General features: G+C 36.5%; 3 protein-coding genes across 5 annotated transcripts; 2 read left to right on the top strand and 1 right to left on the bottom strand.

Annotated features, from left to right (window-relative positions):
- The first annotated feature begins 391 nt into the window (after positions 1-391).
- LOC110767909 (P-loop containing nucleoside triphosphate hydrolases superfamily protein) lies at positions 392-4,184 on the top strand. 2 transcript variants are annotated; one of them, XM_088245569.1, is made up of 7 exons: positions 392-835; positions 1,408-1,479; positions 1,561-1,646; positions 1,727-1,985; positions 3,244-3,423; positions 3,541-3,696; positions 3,795-4,184. In XM_088245569.1, the coding sequence occupies exons 1-7, from the start codon at positions 809-811 to the stop codon at positions 3,969-3,971; spliced, it is 957 nt and encodes a 318-aa protein (XP_088101695.1). In that variant the 5' UTR covers positions 392-808; the 3' UTR covers positions 3,972-4,184. The 2 variants fall into 2 exon arrangements, with proteins under 2 accessions (XP_088101695.1, XP_088101694.1); XM_088245568.1 differs by having other exon boundaries at positions 394-835; positions 1,408-1,646.
- A 1,252-nt stretch (positions 4,185-5,436) lies between these two features.
- LOC110767908 (polyadenylate-binding protein RBP47) lies at positions 5,437-10,764 on the top strand. 2 transcript variants are annotated; one of them, XM_021971573.2, is made up of 6 exons: positions 5,437-6,058; positions 7,590-8,070; positions 9,355-9,428; positions 9,508-9,638; positions 9,895-9,991; positions 10,440-10,764. In XM_021971573.2, the coding sequence occupies exons 1-6, from the start codon at positions 5,627-5,629 to the stop codon at positions 10,572-10,574; spliced, it is 1,350 nt and encodes a 449-aa protein (XP_021827265.2). In that variant the 5' UTR covers positions 5,437-5,626; the 3' UTR covers positions 10,575-10,764. The 2 variants fall into 2 exon arrangements, with proteins under 2 accessions (XP_021827265.2, XP_021827263.2); XM_021971571.2 differs by having other exon boundaries at positions 5,438-6,058; positions 9,343-9,428.
- Positions 10,765-11,667: 903 nt separating this feature from the next.
- On the bottom strand, positions 11,668-14,874 carry LOC148292519 (uncharacterized). Its single transcript, XM_088245570.1, has 3 exons — positions 14,588-14,874; positions 12,680-12,796; positions 11,668-12,471 (listed from the first exon to the last, which is right to left on the bottom strand). Exons 1-3 carry the CDS (start codon positions 14,744-14,746, stop codon positions 12,055-12,057), a joined length of 693 nt encoding a protein of 230 aa, XP_088101696.1. The 5' UTR covers positions 14,747-14,874; the 3' UTR covers positions 11,668-12,054.
- Positions 14,875-16,506: the final 1,632 nt, after the last annotated feature.

The raw sequence follows: 16,506 nt of genomic DNA on the forward strand, positions 1-16,506 counted from the left end.
TATCCTATCTCTTAGCCGTTGGATTAAACTAACTAATTTGATCCAGCGGTTAAAAAATATGACATTATCTAAAGACCATATAGAAGATCCTCATTATAAAATTCTTGCATAATTTTGTCTGTGCGAGAAATCCCCATAATTATCGTTTGTATTGAAATTTAAAAAATACGTGAAGCCCATTGACAAATAGGTGCATGTGTGGGCTTTAAATAAACCAAACTCTTTTTAAAATTTTTGTTTTTAATTTTAATAAATCAAACTTTTAAAAAATTATTCCTAATATCTCACTCCAATAATAAAAGGCATTTTCCGGTCGGGAAACAGCACCAACTACTTGGGAAATCGTCAAACTATAATGTCGTTCCTTCCTTAATTAATGGGTGTGGAAGATTTCGTCCGAAAAAAAAAGAGAGTGTTGAAGATCACTCAAACGACGCCGTCACAGGAAAATATTCTAACAAGTCGAGAGAATACGGAAAATCTCTGCGAAAATTCGAAAGGAGAAAAACACACACACACACACACAAAAAGCAAGAGGGAAAAGAGCGTGCAACGGGGGCTCAGAGACGCATCTAAATCCTACTGTTCTTCTTCACGAGAAAAAGCTCAAAACCCATCAAATATATATTAAACTATCTCTACTTCTCTCTCTTGCTTTTCCATTTTTTCATTTGTTTTTGGGTTTTCGAAATTAATGGCTATTATGAGGCATAAAGCTCGACAAAGCTAAAAGCACAAGGAGGAAGAGGAAGAGGAGGAGGAACATTTTGTTGAGTTGCCCAATGCTTTCTTTTTGAGCTTTCATACAATGGCTGATGATCTCTGTTCTTTCAAGGTTTGCTGTTTCCTGCTTTTCCTTTTAGCTCTTCACTCACCATTTTTTTTTCCCCATTTAAGACTGTTTTCTGTCTTTTCCTCTTTCTAGTTTTGGTATTTCTAAAATTATATTTGGGTATCAGATTCTGACTTTTTTTTTAATTTGTGGATTATTTTTATGGGTTGCATGTGAAATGCCCGATCTGGGTGTTGAAATATTTTACATTTTGATTCCCTGAATTCTCGGATGCTTTTTGTCTATGTATTCAAGCTGAAGCAAACCCAGATTTCCTTTTCATTAGGTTTTGATAGAGAGGGGTCTTAATCATACAGTTGTCATATTACTTAATAACTAGATGTGTTAATAGCTTAATCAAATGAATATATGAACCCTGGTCGTTTGTTTTTATAATTGCAATGAAACCCACGTCATTTATTCTTCAATTCGACTTGAAAGTTTATGAACTTTTGGATAGCTGATCAGTTTGTCTTATAAAGTTTGGACCTTTGTTAGGACTAATTACCACCCATGTCATTCTTATTATGTGTTATTCACCCTTCATTTTGCATTGCCTAATTCATGGTTTACAGGATATATTTCTTATAAAGGCGCCCAAGAAATCTCCGTTGGTGCTGAGGATGATTGTCTTGTTGTTTGCAATGGTCTGTGGTGTCTATATTTGCTCAATTTGTTTAAAGCAAGTCAGCACCCGCACCAACGTTGCCGGGTTTTTAAATGTCCAGGTGATTCAAAAGCCATGCCCACGACCTGATGTTGAGCCGGAGGAAGTTCCTTATGTGCACTACCCAAAGCCCATAACGTATAGCCGGTATGCTACTAATTTACTTGTAGTTTCAAGTTTGGTTTTGTTTGAAAAATGAAATGATATATTTTTCTGTGCATAAATAGGGCTGAATGTGCATGCAATCCTGTGCGATATTTCGCAATTTTGTCGATGCAGAGGTCTGGTAGTGGGTGGTTTGAGACGCTATTGAATAATCATACTAACATAAGCTCAAATGGGGAGATTTTCTCTGTTAAAGTTAGGAGAAGTAATGCCTCAACAATCGTTGAGACTTTGGACAGACTTTATAATCTAGATTGGTTCAGTAGTGCCTCAAAGAATGAGTGCACAGCTGCAGTTGGCTTAAAGTGGATGCTTAATCAGGTGAGTGCTTTTTCATGCATTTTTTATTTTATTTTTAAATTTCTGTTATTTAGCTATCCGCTGGTTTTATGGTGTGAGAGACAATGACATTGCATTTCAGTACATTTCTTATTTTTCAGCAGATTGTCATATCATATTAAGACAGGAATCTTCTTCTTAGCTTGTTTCTTTTAGATAGCCAGTTATTATTTGTAACAATTACATCATTGGCTCATTTTTCCCGTTGTCTACTGATTTATGAATTACTGAGATTATATATACTGTATAGTTTCAAGTCCTGTCAAAAAGCTTGTCTTATAGTTTCTGAGATAAATGCTTACCCTTGGAGAGTGATGGAGGATGTGTAGGATTGGATCGGGTAATTCCTTTATGATCTTGTAGGGTGGTGGGACTGGTTCAGAGATGTCTGGAAATAGGCAGTGTTGTAATACAATTGTTCTGGGCAACAGCTAGCCTGAAGTTTATATGTTAAACTGTATACCCCATCAGAGATCAGATGCTTCCACAAAAATTTAAACCTTGAAAAAAGAATTAGTAATAATAATAATATTCAATGTCTTGTTTAGCATTACATATAGATGTATGGCTGCTTCATTTTGGGCAGCTAGTTATTATCATGATTTGCTTGTCCTCGATGAAACAGAATAACCTATTCTGTCTAGGAAGCCTTCCTTCAAGTAAAGTAATTTGGGGATCCAAGAGCTAAAACAACTTAATTTAGCAAAAATCATATAGATTCCATCACAACTGATGGAATCTATTCATCAAATTGTTCTATCTGAATGAGAGTTGCACGCTCTCTAAGTTATGACAACCTTATGCTTCGAAGTATAGGACCATCTCACTGCAACTAATGAGTTATTAACAAAGGGATCGAGTTGACTGAACTTTCAAACTCACTTGGTGTGACCCTTACGTGGATGTCTTGGCCAGAAAGGAATTCATTGCAAACTCGAATTTGGGTTAAATTAGAATGTCCATCCAGTACCTTAATTGGGTCCGTCCATCTAAATTTTCACCCAGATTTATTTCTCAAGACAATTGGTCTTAGATTCATTTGCTATCTTTGCTTTCCTGTTGGATTCCTTGTTCTTGGTGGCATTTGGCCAGGTAGGCAATAGTTTGATAACCTTAGGAGGATTTTCTGTTGTGCATTTTGGCATTTGGTCTTAAATTCTTAAATGTTATTCTGGTGTGCATTTTTTTTGTTTCATGCATGGAACAGCCACTGAACCATTTTTTGCAACAATTTGTGCAGGGCTTGATGCAGCACCATGAAGAAATAGTGGATTACTTCAAAACTCGAGGTGTTGCTGCTATCTTTCTCTTTCGAAGAAATCTGTTGCGCAGGATGATATCTGTGCTTGCAAATTCTTATGATCGAGATGCTAAGCCGCTGAACGGGACCCATAAGTCTCACGTGCATTCTCCTCATGAGGTCTCTCCCTCTCTCATATGCAAGATATTTACATGGAAGTCGATTGGTTGTTTACCTTAAAACACTAAAAACTAGTAATTGTTTGATTTGCAAACTTATTAAATGTCATGGTTGCAGGCAGAGATACTTGCAAAATACAAGCCTACAATCAATGCAACTTTACTGATACCTAACCTGAAGCAAGTAGAGGATACAACTATGAAAGCTTTGGAGTATTTCAAAAGCACCCGGCATATTATCCTATACTATGAGGATATTGTTAAAAACCGAACTGTAAGAGAAACTATATGAGCACTGAACTGATCAGTATATTTGTTTTAAAAAAAAAAATAGCACCAACCTCTGAAATTTTCAATTTTGTGTGTTTGCAGAAATTGCTAGATGTTCAAGATTTTCTTAAGGTTCCACAAAGGGATTTAAAGAGTCGTCAGGTGAAGATACACAAAGGCACCTTGTCTAATCAGATTGAGAATTGGGGTGATGTTGAAAAGACACTTACAGGAACACAGTATGAAAACTTCCTCCATGCAGATTATCAACGAAGGTAAACAGCACCGGGGCGATGTATATACCATGCTTTGTCCTTTTAACATTTTTTTTTCTTCTCTTCTCCTTAACCTCAGAAGCCAACAGGAGGTTACAGGTCACCTCCCTGTTGAAATTTTGGCTGCAGCTTCTGAATTTCAATTATAGCTTCCTTCTTGTTACTCAATTTTTGTTTCTTGGCCACTCTCAATTAATATTCAATTGATTCTTTCATCTCTCTTGCTCTACAAGAAACTTTTGTTGTGGTATTCAAACTAAATCAATAGAGAAAGTTGAGGCTTCACCTTGCAATTCTTTAATCTTTGAAACAAATTCCAAATGCAACTTGTTATTAGCCATCAATTAGCTTCTAATCACTTACTAATTGAAGGGTTAAATTGAGTAGGGGTTTTTTTCTCTTTGATTTGAGTGTGAACATTTAAAGAGAGAGGAAATTGCGGTTTTACTTGTTTTGTCTGGTGAGCTCTCTAGTCTAGAATATACGGGATCTTTGACCCGCTTGTATAGGCTGGTCAAAGATTTACAATCCACAGCGGAACGCGTACGGCGTGCTTCCATCAATCTATATCGGCTGCGCTATTAAGGACCGTTGGATAGAACTCACGTATTTTGTGGGACCCATGATGGGTATTTTCCTACTTTGGCTAAAATAAGAAAAAAAACTCTCTTGTAATTGCTATTCCGGTCAATAACACAACGATACATAAAATCCGTTGAATGAGAGTTTCCTAAAATAGAGACAAAATTCAGAATCCCTCTCCATTCTCCAAAATCTCACTTTTTAACTCCCAAAAACTTGAATCTCTACATCGCATGTTATATAAGGAAAATGGTCCACTCCATTTTTGTTTTTGGGTACAAGATCCAACCTTCCTTTTAAGTGATGGCAATGAATTTTTATAATTATTATGGCCAGATATTTATTTTTATGTATTTATTTAACCAAAAAAAGAAAAGAGAATTCCTTTCTGTTGCCAAAAGTAGAATTTGGATTATCATAAATAACCTAAAATTAATTAAATTCTGTAAAAACATTGAATATTAAAAACAAAATCACAAGTCCAGGTCAATTAATTAGCATCATGCCAACCCATTGACTTACTGGAGTTACCTTAATTAGCTTTGGTTAATAAATAAAAAAATAAACAATAATTGCAACCAAGAAAAAAAGAAAAAAAGAAAAGAAAAAGAAAGCAGCAATACAATAATTTAGAGGAAAAATTTGTTAACATGCAATCCAGCTCACGGAAGCACCAGTCAGGCTGCATCCAGTCCATGTACATCGGACGAGGCTTAAACCAAAACACTGCTGTGGGTCCTACACGTCACGGACGGCAAACGTGAGTTAACGGACGTAGCAAACGAGGTCTCATCGCATCTCATTTATTAAAAAAAATTAAAAATTAAAAAGAAAAAAAAGAAAAATCTATCGCAACACAGCTTCCTTTAAAACCCCATTTCGTCACTTCAAACCCTCCCTCTTTGCTCTGCGCAGCCCCCGTTGCTCTCTCTCTCTCTCTCTCTCTCTAACCTTCAGACCACTCTCTCTGCTCTCTCTCTCTTGAAATCCCAGAAGAGAAGTACAAAGAAGACGAAGTAGAGAGAGGTGCAGAGAGAAGAAGAGAGTAAAAAGCTCAGACCCCACCACAAGTCCAATATGGCCCAGCAATCCAACGGCGGCGATCTGGGCACTCAGCAACAGCAGCAGCAGCAGCAACAACAGCAGCAGCAGCAACAGCAGCAGTGGATGCATCAGCATCAGCATCAGCATCAGCAGCAATGGATGGCCATGCAGTACCCAGCAGCGGCGATGGCGATGATGCAGCAGCAGATGATGGTGTACCCGCAGCATTACATGCCTTACGCTGCTGCAGCTGCCCATCCTCATCATCCTCATCACAATCCCTACCAGCAGCAGCCTCAGGGCGTGCCTTATCAGCAGCAGCAGCAGCAGCCGCCGAAGCAGCTGCAGCAGTCTCCCTCTCAGAAACAGGGGCCCACCGATGAGATCAGGACCATCTGGGTGGGCGACCTTCACCACTGGATGGACGAGACTTACCTTCATGGATGCTTTGCTCACACTGGGCAGGTCAGCTCTTTAATGAAAATGGACTTGTATTTGAACCCGTTTCGGTTTCGGTTTGTTTAGAGCTTTGAAGTTTTTATGAATATGGATTTAAAATGTGAGTTGATGTTGTGGGTTTTAGTTTATTTGACATGATAACAGCCCTATGATTGATTTAAGGTTAACAGTACGGGATTTACTCTATAGTTGTATGTTGGGTGAAGTCATAAGCATTCTAGCTTACCTTGGCAGTTTTTTCCTTTATTCAGAAGTAAAGTACTGATTGAAAGAGTAAGGTAAATGCCAACTACCGACTTCTAAAATTGTTCTTGGTATATCAAGATGCCTTACCTGGATAAGGGAAATGATTCAGGTTTTGGTTAGTTGATTGAACTTGTTCAGTGAACAAATTTGCCTCTTTAGTGGCTAAGTTAGGTCAACTCTGTTGATTGTAGATTGGCGGCTGGTTTCCAACCTCTAGCTAGGAACTCATTCTTTCCCTACAGCAGCGTGTCTTCTATGCATATCGTTGACAATTTGTGATTTTCAGCAAGTTTCTTGCTGCATATGATGACCTTTAACTTAGAAAATTAAATGCATCCTCTTGTGGATGGCCACCATCTTGTTGAGGGTTTGAGTTATTACTGTGTTTTTCCGATAGAGAGTAATAGCAGTTGATCAACTTCCCAATCTGTAGTAGTGTCATCGCAATGGCCATTCAATGCAAACCATTCATGTGATGTTAAAATCCTCTTCCATGTTTTGAGAATTTGTCTTTACTTTAGATGGTTTATAGGTGAGGTCAATTATTGCATGGCCTAATCCTTTTGTTGATAACTATTTTGGATATACAATTATCTGGTAGTTGTAATTGATTTACAGAAGGGTGAATTGTCTATTGCCAGCCTGTTGTCCTTTCCTGCTAAATGATACTGAATATTTAGCACTAGTATGTTACCAAGTTGTGTAGTTAAAAGTAGTTATCTCTTGTTTAATTTGCAGATCCTCTTGTTTAGTGTTGCCAATATGTGATGAAATGCTATTGCAATATATTTTCCTCACTTTTTTTTTTCTAGTTAGGTTACTTCTTTTTTGGGTTGTTCGACGATATGGAGCCTAATGATTTCCATGTCTTAAAAATAATAAGAGCATCAATAGTGATTTAGAAAGGCAGTAGTTGAGGAACTATTTGCATGGGTCTGTTCTTCCGTATTTGCTTTTAGCAACTATGAGGAGGGTCAACAAAAGTTATAAAGTGCAACTTAACACTGGACACCAATGTACCCCTTATGTGCATGACCACACATCTCAACCAAATTGGGCCTTACATGTGTAGAACAAAAAAGGCGATACCACAACTTGAACTGGGTTCACAGTCAACATAAACATGTTACCATATTTATTTCGCCAATGTGATGGACTCAACAATGTAAATCAAGCACAATTTAAGAAGACCCCCTATCTTATTAAAAAAATTGTCTCTTGTATGTATTTTATTTGATATAAACTTTAAATTGCGCCTAACTATGTGCTTTTGGTGTCACAAACATTGCAGGTTTCCTCAGTAAAGGTTATACGCAATAAGCAAACTGCTCAGTCTGAGGGATATGGATTTGTTGAGTTCTTTTCACGTGAAGCAGCTGAAGAAGTTCTGCAGAGCTATAATGGTGCTGCAATGCCGAATACAGAGCAGCCTTTTCGTTTGAACTGGGCAACCTTCAGTGCTGGGGATAGACGAGCAGACACCAGTTCTGATCTATCTATCTTTGTAGGAGATTTGGCTACAGATGTGACTGATACTATGTTGCAGGAGACCTTTGGCAGTAGATATTCATCTGTCAAGGGAGCGAAAGTTGTTCTAGATGCAAATACTGGTCGTTCAAAAGGTTATGGTTTTGTTAGGTTTGGTGATGAAAATGAGAGGTCAAGGGCCATCACTGAAATGAATGGTGCGTATTGTTCAAGCAGGCCCATGCGCATAGGTGTTGCAACACCCAAAAAATCACCTGCTTATCAGCAACAGTATTCTTCACAAGGTATGATATCATGCTCCTGGTTTTTTGTATGATTACTCACGTCCATCATAAGTCCACTCATTTTTGTTCAACAAGCAAAATTGTCTATGCACATTTGATAATTAAAGGTTCTTTTCTTATGTTATGTACTTGTCATTTACACAATTGTGATTTCTCCATTCCCTTCTTAAAAATATGAGCGTACAACAAACCAAGTCTTACTTTTTGGTCAACTCAATTGTATCTTCGACTACTGTGCCTGCTCCTCATTTCCTAAATTTTTTTTTTTCTGTTTATATTTTTCTCTATAATTCATTTAGTTATATATCTACCTCCTCCAGTTACATGTTTTCCTTTTCTTACATTGTATTTTTATTTCACATCAAGAAAAATTTAGGCTAGTTAGTAATGCTTGCTTCTTGTCTTGCGATGTAAGGTGTGAGTATTAGGTGGTTTTTGATGTTGTTTCTATTATTTTTCTCCTGGAAACTTTCATTTTCAAACAGCACAGGAATCTCATCAGATTATGTTCGTCCATTAATATTTATCCCTCTTCAACATCGCTCTTAACTGCTTTGGTGAAAGCAATAAATGATGCAATTGCTGAGCCAGTAATGTGTAGTATATTTAGAATGGAGCAACTTCCCCATTGTGATCTTGAAAAGTTTTTAGTGTTGGTTTTATATATTTGGTAGTTTTTCAAATATTGGGAAATTATCTTCACTAAGTTGTGGTACAGAAATTTCTAAAATTTTAAAATTTAAAATTAGTTGTCAAACTTATAAAATTGAGTGGTTCGATTCAAAGTGAGAAGTAAAGCTAATGCCATCTCACGTGAGTTAGTTTTTCCTTTTTGTTTGAAAGAGTAGGTCTTCACCTAGCCAGTTGAATTTTGACTCAAGTTGTCATTTGGATTCTAACTTCAGTTGTAATTGATGATCATGGAATGGATTTCGGTTCTCGGACACATTTGGCCATGCAGGTGGCTTTCATGTAGTAAGCATATTACTAAGTGAGAGAAACATGTTGAGAAATCAGGAGCTAGAATAAGATTTAAATTAAGAAACAGAGACAAAGTTCTAAAATCTTTACTGCTATAGGACTCTTTTAGCCAAACAAATACACTGTTAAATTTATCCCTATCTGAAAGGAAAAGGAAAAATCTGCTCCTAAAACCTATTATAATAACTAACTACTAACAGTACTGTTGAAAAAGCAGTTGTCTATTTTGACATCTTCTTAATTTTGAAAACGATTTTTTAGTAAATGTATTACTTTATTCCCTTTAATTAGCGTTGGTATTAGCTGGTGGTGGACATGCATCAAATGGCGCTGTTGCTCAAGGTTCCCAGTTTGATAGCGAGACCAATAACACAACTGTAAGTTCAACTCTTTTTTCTTTTTCCTGTTTCCAGTATCTTTAACCTAGATAGCTCTTTAATCTATGGCTTATTGCAGATATTTGTTGGAGGGCTTGATTCCGATGTCAATGATGAAGACCTCAGGCAGCCTTTTTCTCAATTTGGTGAAGTTATCTCGGTGAAAATACCAGTCGGAAAAGCATGCGGTTTTGTTCAGTTTGCTAACAGGTATTCTTGTTGTTTAACATATATGGGTCCTGTCCTGTCATGTAGAAATAAAGCTGTAATGAGGAATGTTCCTGTCATTACAGCTTAGGAGTAATGGTACTCTCAGCATCAATGTTAAAATCATTTATTAGATATTAAACTGTATATAAGAAGTATAATGAAAAATTGTTGAAGACTGAAGGAGGTAGATAGTACCACTATAATCTTAATCTGTGGTGCCGCGTGATGGACTCCTTCACATTGTTTCGGTTTGTAGGAAGGATGCTGAGAATGCAATGCAGATGCTGAATGGAACGGTTATTGGAAAGCAAACAGTTCGTCTTTCTTGGGGCCGCAGTCAGGGGAACAAGCAGGTAATACTTTGTCAACTATGTCATGTTAATTGTATGCGGGTGTTGCAACATTTAGATATCTATCCCTGAATTATAGCTGTATTTTTCTTGTCATTTGTTGGTTTGATTTCTTTTATGCTGTACAACATTAAAGCGCCACAAATATCCCCCTTCCCCCTTTTCTTCTTGCAGTTCAATGTTAACAATTAGTTTTCTGATTGATGTTAGAGTTGAATGATATGTCCCTTTGTTAAATTATCCGCCATTTTAGCACGTAGAATCCCTGTACCTTGCTTGGCCCCACTGCCAACCTCTCGTAGAGTTGAATGAATTGTCCCTAGGGTAAATTATCAGCCACTTGAGCATGTAGAATCCCTGGACCTTGCTCGCCCTGCCCCAACCCCTCTCTGTCTGTCTGTCTGTCTCTCAGTTGGGTTTTTCTCATCGTTAATTACATGTGATTTTGCAGTGGAGATCTGATTCAAGTAACCAGTGGAATGGGGCACATTATGGAGGACAGGGTTATGGTGGTTACGGACATGCTGCGCCACAGAGTCAGGACCTGAGCATGCATGCTGCAGCCGCAGTTCATGGGGCTTCTTAACAGGGCTATCGGAGTTGCCAACAGCATGTAAACTGAACTTACAAGAGTGGCTTTTTAGATATAGTTTTCAGTGCCTTTAATTTAAGTAGGATTGATTTAGCTGGTTATTTAGCTGAATCTGTAATGTGCCGAATTTTGTTACCGGATTGAATTGATATCTTGAAAACAATGTGTGATTAATATTTGAAAACTTGGTTTCTTTTTTTCTTTTTTAAATTTTATTGAAAACTTGTTTTTCAACAAGCTATTTATCAAAGTAAAGCTCAAATAATGGACTATATAGTTGTGTTATTTTCTTCTGACTTTAAAATAATTTATAGGTATGATTAATTTTGTCTACATAAATGTGAAAAACAGGATCGAAGAACAGAATCTGTACACAATTGATAAACTTTAAAATTATAAACAAACTCAGATTTCAGTAAACGCCAAAGATTCAACCCAAAATGAAGAAGAAAGGAAATACAAGGGAAATGAACCTTGTTTGAGCAATAATCAACCAAGAGGAAGAGAAGATAGAGCTTCTTCAGAACTTAGATCCAGTAATTCAAAAAGGGGGAGTTGTGGTTGCTAATGAAAGTGATAATTGCAGAAGAGAGGTGTACACTGTTCCTCATGTTTTCCTTTCCAACTTAAAAGAGAGACTCTGTTTTCACGAATTCGTTCAACATGTTTTCGTTATACGGCGTACCAAACACAAATTGTTTCTTTACAGTGTAGCTTTGAAACGTAAAAAGCCTGAGTTATAACAAAAAAGAACCAAGCAGCTGGCATTTATGTTTCTCATCACCAAGTGGGTTTAGCCACCTCTTGGAATATAAGCTCAAGTCAAGCTTCTCTGAACTCGTATTTAGACTCTCAATCTCAGATTCAAGCGTAAGGTCTCAGAAATTACTCCAGCTACCAGTTTGCAGTTCAGACCCTCAACAAGATGTTCATGAAGAAATGAGTTTTGACTGCAACAAAGCTCATAATACTTGTAACACCTCTTCAAAGTCCAAAGATGGTGAAGGCTTGTGCATATACTATCATCTGTAGTTAGTTGTCAAAGCAAATGTAATTGCAATTTCCTTGAGAACACTGATATTATTAATAAGAGGCACATTTTAGCATTTTCTCTCGACTCTTATACCTAACCAATGAAACTACAACAAGAAGTTGAGGCATAAACCCAGCTAAATGCCCATGTTCGGTCATTTTGTTCAGCGGTCTCGTGCGTTTGAAATGAATACAACTCAATCTTGAAGCACCCAAACATATAAGGAAGACGGCAGGCAAAAGGGAGGCTTTGAGAGGATTTTGATGATGCCTAATGAAGTAAACATACTGTCAAGAACATCACCAAATAGCCTTCGCTGGGGTCTTGGTCTTGTAAATGAGCTCCCAGATGCAAGTCAGTACAGCAGCAATAGCCAACATCACACCAAATACATATATTAATAATAAGTACCTCAATACAAAGATCTTTAACCTTACTTTGCTAATCTTTACAACATCTTGAAATACCCAAGGACAAAAGAAACATGAAAGGAAAAACGGATAGTTTGATAGGATTATTAGCATGTCGATGGAGGTAATCATACTGAACCCCAGAGCAAATGCATTGAGCGATGGCAAGAACTAGTCCACAAATGTCAGGAAAATTACCAAAAAGCCTGTTTGATGGATATGGATGATAATACCACCATATCCTTCCCCACCTCTTGAATTCAACTCTTTCTGTGTAACCCTTGTGAATGAGCTCGCAGATGCAAATGATTATGGCCGCAATAGCCAACAACATACCATATAATGCGTAGTGGGGCTTACTCGGGGACGAAAGCTGATCAAAAGAAGCTGAAATAGTCTCTAGCCCAAGGCTAACGAGGAAAAAGATCCACTTCTCTGAATAAATAAACTGCAAAAGAAATGAAGCGGCCATACTATTCAAAGATATCTTATCTAGCAAGAAATATAGCAAATAAAAACAATAAGAAAGAGTTTTAGAGCAAAACTTCCATGCGACGGATAACGCAAGGAGGTTGCGTGTGGAGAGATAGAGAGAGCGGGGCGGGGATATGCAACCGATGTAGGTAAAGTTTTTCTATGAGTTTTGATATCACTACCTTTGTCCTGCGCTTTGGCTTGTTATGGTCGTCTACTTGTTTTTGTTTTGGATTGTAATAGTCATCTACTTGTTTTTGTAACCTAGACATGATGTCCTCGTTCACATCCATTGGCACCTACAATATGAGAAAATTGGGGGAGAAAATTAATTGTTCAGCTATTGGGTCATGTAATTCTCACATGCATGCACCCAAATAAGTAAGTGTTAGCTCAAAACCTCTGTTTTTTGTTTTTATTTTGCCAATAGCTCAAAACCTTTGTTAAGGAATGCGCAATTTCTTTGAGAAGCAAGAATAAAAAAAAGATCATGGGCGCAATTTCAAAAAAGAAAAAATTAAAAAATCAAAGTTCAATCTCATAACCTAAGGGTCCGTTTGATAACCATTTCAATTTTAGTTTTTATTTTTTATTTTTTGTGCTAAAATATAGAGGAAAATGATAGGGAGAATGGAAGTGAGGATGAGATTGAGAGAGAGGATGAGAGGGAGGAGTAACAAAAGTGAAAACGACGACTTGAAAATGAAAACTATTTCAAATAGATTTCAGTTTTTAAATTTTGTTTTCACTTTTGTAACTACTCCCTCCCATCTTCCCATCTCATCTTCCCTCTCATCCTCACTTCCATTCTCCCTCTTTTTTCTCTATATTCTAGCACAAAAAATAAAAAATAAAAACTAAAATTGAAATGGTTATCAAACGGATCCTAAATTTATTGAAAGTCACAATAAGAAAGACTTTAAATAGAAAAATTCTGAACTCCCAATCGTAAATCCTAAACTAATAAATAATCCATTAGAATCATGCTCGAGCATACTGTAGCACACTCTCATATATAGACTCTAATCATGACCGTTAAAAATTCATTGAAGGCAAACCAAGACCGTTCAAACCGTCGATAGACTAAACATTAGAACGCAACATTTTAGTTTTAGAGTGCTGCTAAACGAACCCTAAAATTAATTGAGTACACCCTATGATCTAAGTATACCATAATATTTAAATCAAAATGTAAAATTAACTAAGTACACCCTATTTAATTACCAAAAATACCCCGAATACACCCTAATCCACTCTATTACATAGCAGCAAACCCATTCGAATCTGATAACAGCATTCATCAAGGTCAAGTGGCATACTAAATTATTCGGATATCATGGCTGAGCTTTGATTCAAAGGCAGTAGAAAGCCCCTTGTTTTCTCTGTGATTTATTATTCGCCATTGCCATGTGGTTCTTTAATTGAATAAATGATGTTTACCGGATTCGAGTTTGAATTCTCTCTACATCACTTTCCCTTATTCGAGTTTGAATGAATTAGCACATGTACCTTGCTCAACCACATAATGGAATAGGGTTTCTATCTATTTTTCCCAGTTAAGCAGATTCTTCAACTCAAATCCCAAAAGTTTCAATCTTTATTTTCTTAGTTTTCACCCAAATTGAATTGGGTTTTTTCTTCAATTTTTTAGAATTTCAATACACAATTACCGAATTCCAGTTTCAATTCCAAGTAAGCATGTATGAACTCGCTTGGTATTTGGAGGTTTTTTAATCTTTTTATTGTCAATAAAAGGAAATAACATAGTTTTTGGAGTAGGGTTTTTCGTTTATGTTTGATTAGAGTTGAATATGGTGAGTAGGGTGTACTTATTAAAATTACATTTATTTCATAATTCAAAATATCCTTTTTGGTAATTTTATATTAGGATAAATTAGTAATTTAATAAATAGTTTGATAGTAGGGTGTACTCAGTTAATTTTAGGGTTCATTTAGCACCACTCTAGTTTTATCCTTATGATTCAAACGTTAGAGTGCGAAAGAAAACATAAATTAAGAAATGCAAAACAAAAAGCTGTGACAAATATGCATAGTTGACTTTGAGTAGTTTTGACCAGTACTAGGTATACCTGTGGTGGCCTTAGCTTGTGGTAGGCATTGTAGTTCACAAAAGATGGGGTAAGAAATCCGGTGTGCCTGGGCAGCTCCTCATCATGGATGCTAACCACATGCGATCCGCTGGAGCCCGATCCACTGGAACCGGGTTGACCTTGAAGCTCAAGCTCCATTGTTTGTGAAATTCTCTTTTACAAATACACAGATACAAATCAAACACAAAAAGAAAAGGCTATAGGAAAGAAGATTTGGGATACTGAAGAAGGGAGAAGAAGTAGATGAGCTTACAGAGAGATCCAGAAATGCAGAACCAAAATTCTGATTTTGTGGTGATTATACCTTTTTAATTAATCTTTATATAGAGAGAGAGAGAGAGGACGCGTCCTTACTTCTCGGATATTATTCTTTTCATAATGGGAAAAAAAAAATGATGGACGCGTCCTACTAGTTGATGTGCATGCAGTCAGCAACTTCACTGCAGTTTCTTTTGAACTTCCATTCTTCCAATAAAATTGGAACTATATCAATATCTTAAGTTTCCCATAATGCTAAATAATTTGAAGGTGACAAATAATTTTAATGCTGCCATTACTGCCGTGGTATTGTATAATCACTCCCCATAATGATGTGGTAGTTGTCACTATCATATACTAACTAGTTACTAGGTTAATATCGCGTGAACAACTCATTTGGATAAACTCCTCAATGTATTCCATGATTCGAACGGTTAGTGTCGCATTAACTCACTAACTAGTTAGCGATCCAGCTCTCATTAAAAACCTTGTAATACCTCGTCAACATGCACACGTGATGTATCAGTTACACACAAAAATAAACAAAGGTTAATTATTACAAAAATCCCAAAATATATTAATAAAACCTAAAAAACAAAAACGAAGACACCTCACACACACACACACTATTAAAACTTCTCCACATAATCATCCACCTCAATTCTCCCATGCAACAATGTTCACCTTTTAACTCCTCAGAAACATGGTGTGTATTTGAACAAATGGGAAAACTGCCACACGACTTGGGTAACCAAATGGTGTGTGGGTTGGGTCCCGACTGACTCAATCGAATATTTGAAGCTTCTTATAGTAAAAAATATATAAAACAGAAAATAACAAGAAACTGCAGGTTAGGGTTTTGAGACATATGTGACTTTGTCAAGATGTGTTTTAAAATTGAAATGGAAAAAGGTCTCTCCTATTCTTAGTTGACTCTGAGTTATACTCTATTCGTAGTTTGTCCGTGTACTGTGCGTGTGGAGCTGTGTGGTTTATAAAACAACCAAAATTTCTAGAAGTTTAAGCTGTTAATAATAATAAAAAACCGACCAACAATGTTATATTAAATTTAATAAAATTAACTATTAGAAAATGAATTAACAATATATATAAATCTTACGATTCTAAAAGACTTTTTTTTTTTTTTATGAAGAAAATGGGGGGAAACTAGACATGGCATTCGTGTCGTGTTATCAGTATTCGTGTCGTGTTCGTGTCAACCCGTTTTTTTTAACGGGTTGACACGACACGACACGATAAGAAAACGGGTGGGAAATATCAAACACGAACACGACCCGCTCTAATTCGCGAATCACACGACACGACCCGTTTCACCCGTTAAGAAAATGAACTTTTGTAATAAAAATTTAAAAAACCTATATTTTTACATGCCCAAAAAATCAAAATCATTCCAACAAAAGCTAATATTCTTGAATTTAATCCAAAATAATACATCCATGAACATGATCCATCATAACAAAAGGAAAAGGCAAAACAAATATGAAGTAATCCATGAAGATCCGCACAAAAAAAAATCCATTAAGATGATCCAAACTTCAACATTTCACCATTGCAATTTTCCTGAAAGAAAAAAAAAAGTAACTATGAGAAAACAATTATTGATAAATATTATATTGATA

This window comes from Prunus avium, chromosome 8, assembly GCF_965620075.1.
Source record: "Prunus avium chromosome 8, drPruAviu1.hap1.1, whole genome shotgun sequence".
NCBI classification, from domain to species: Eukaryota; Viridiplantae; Streptophyta; class Magnoliopsida; order Rosales; family Rosaceae; genus Prunus; species Prunus avium.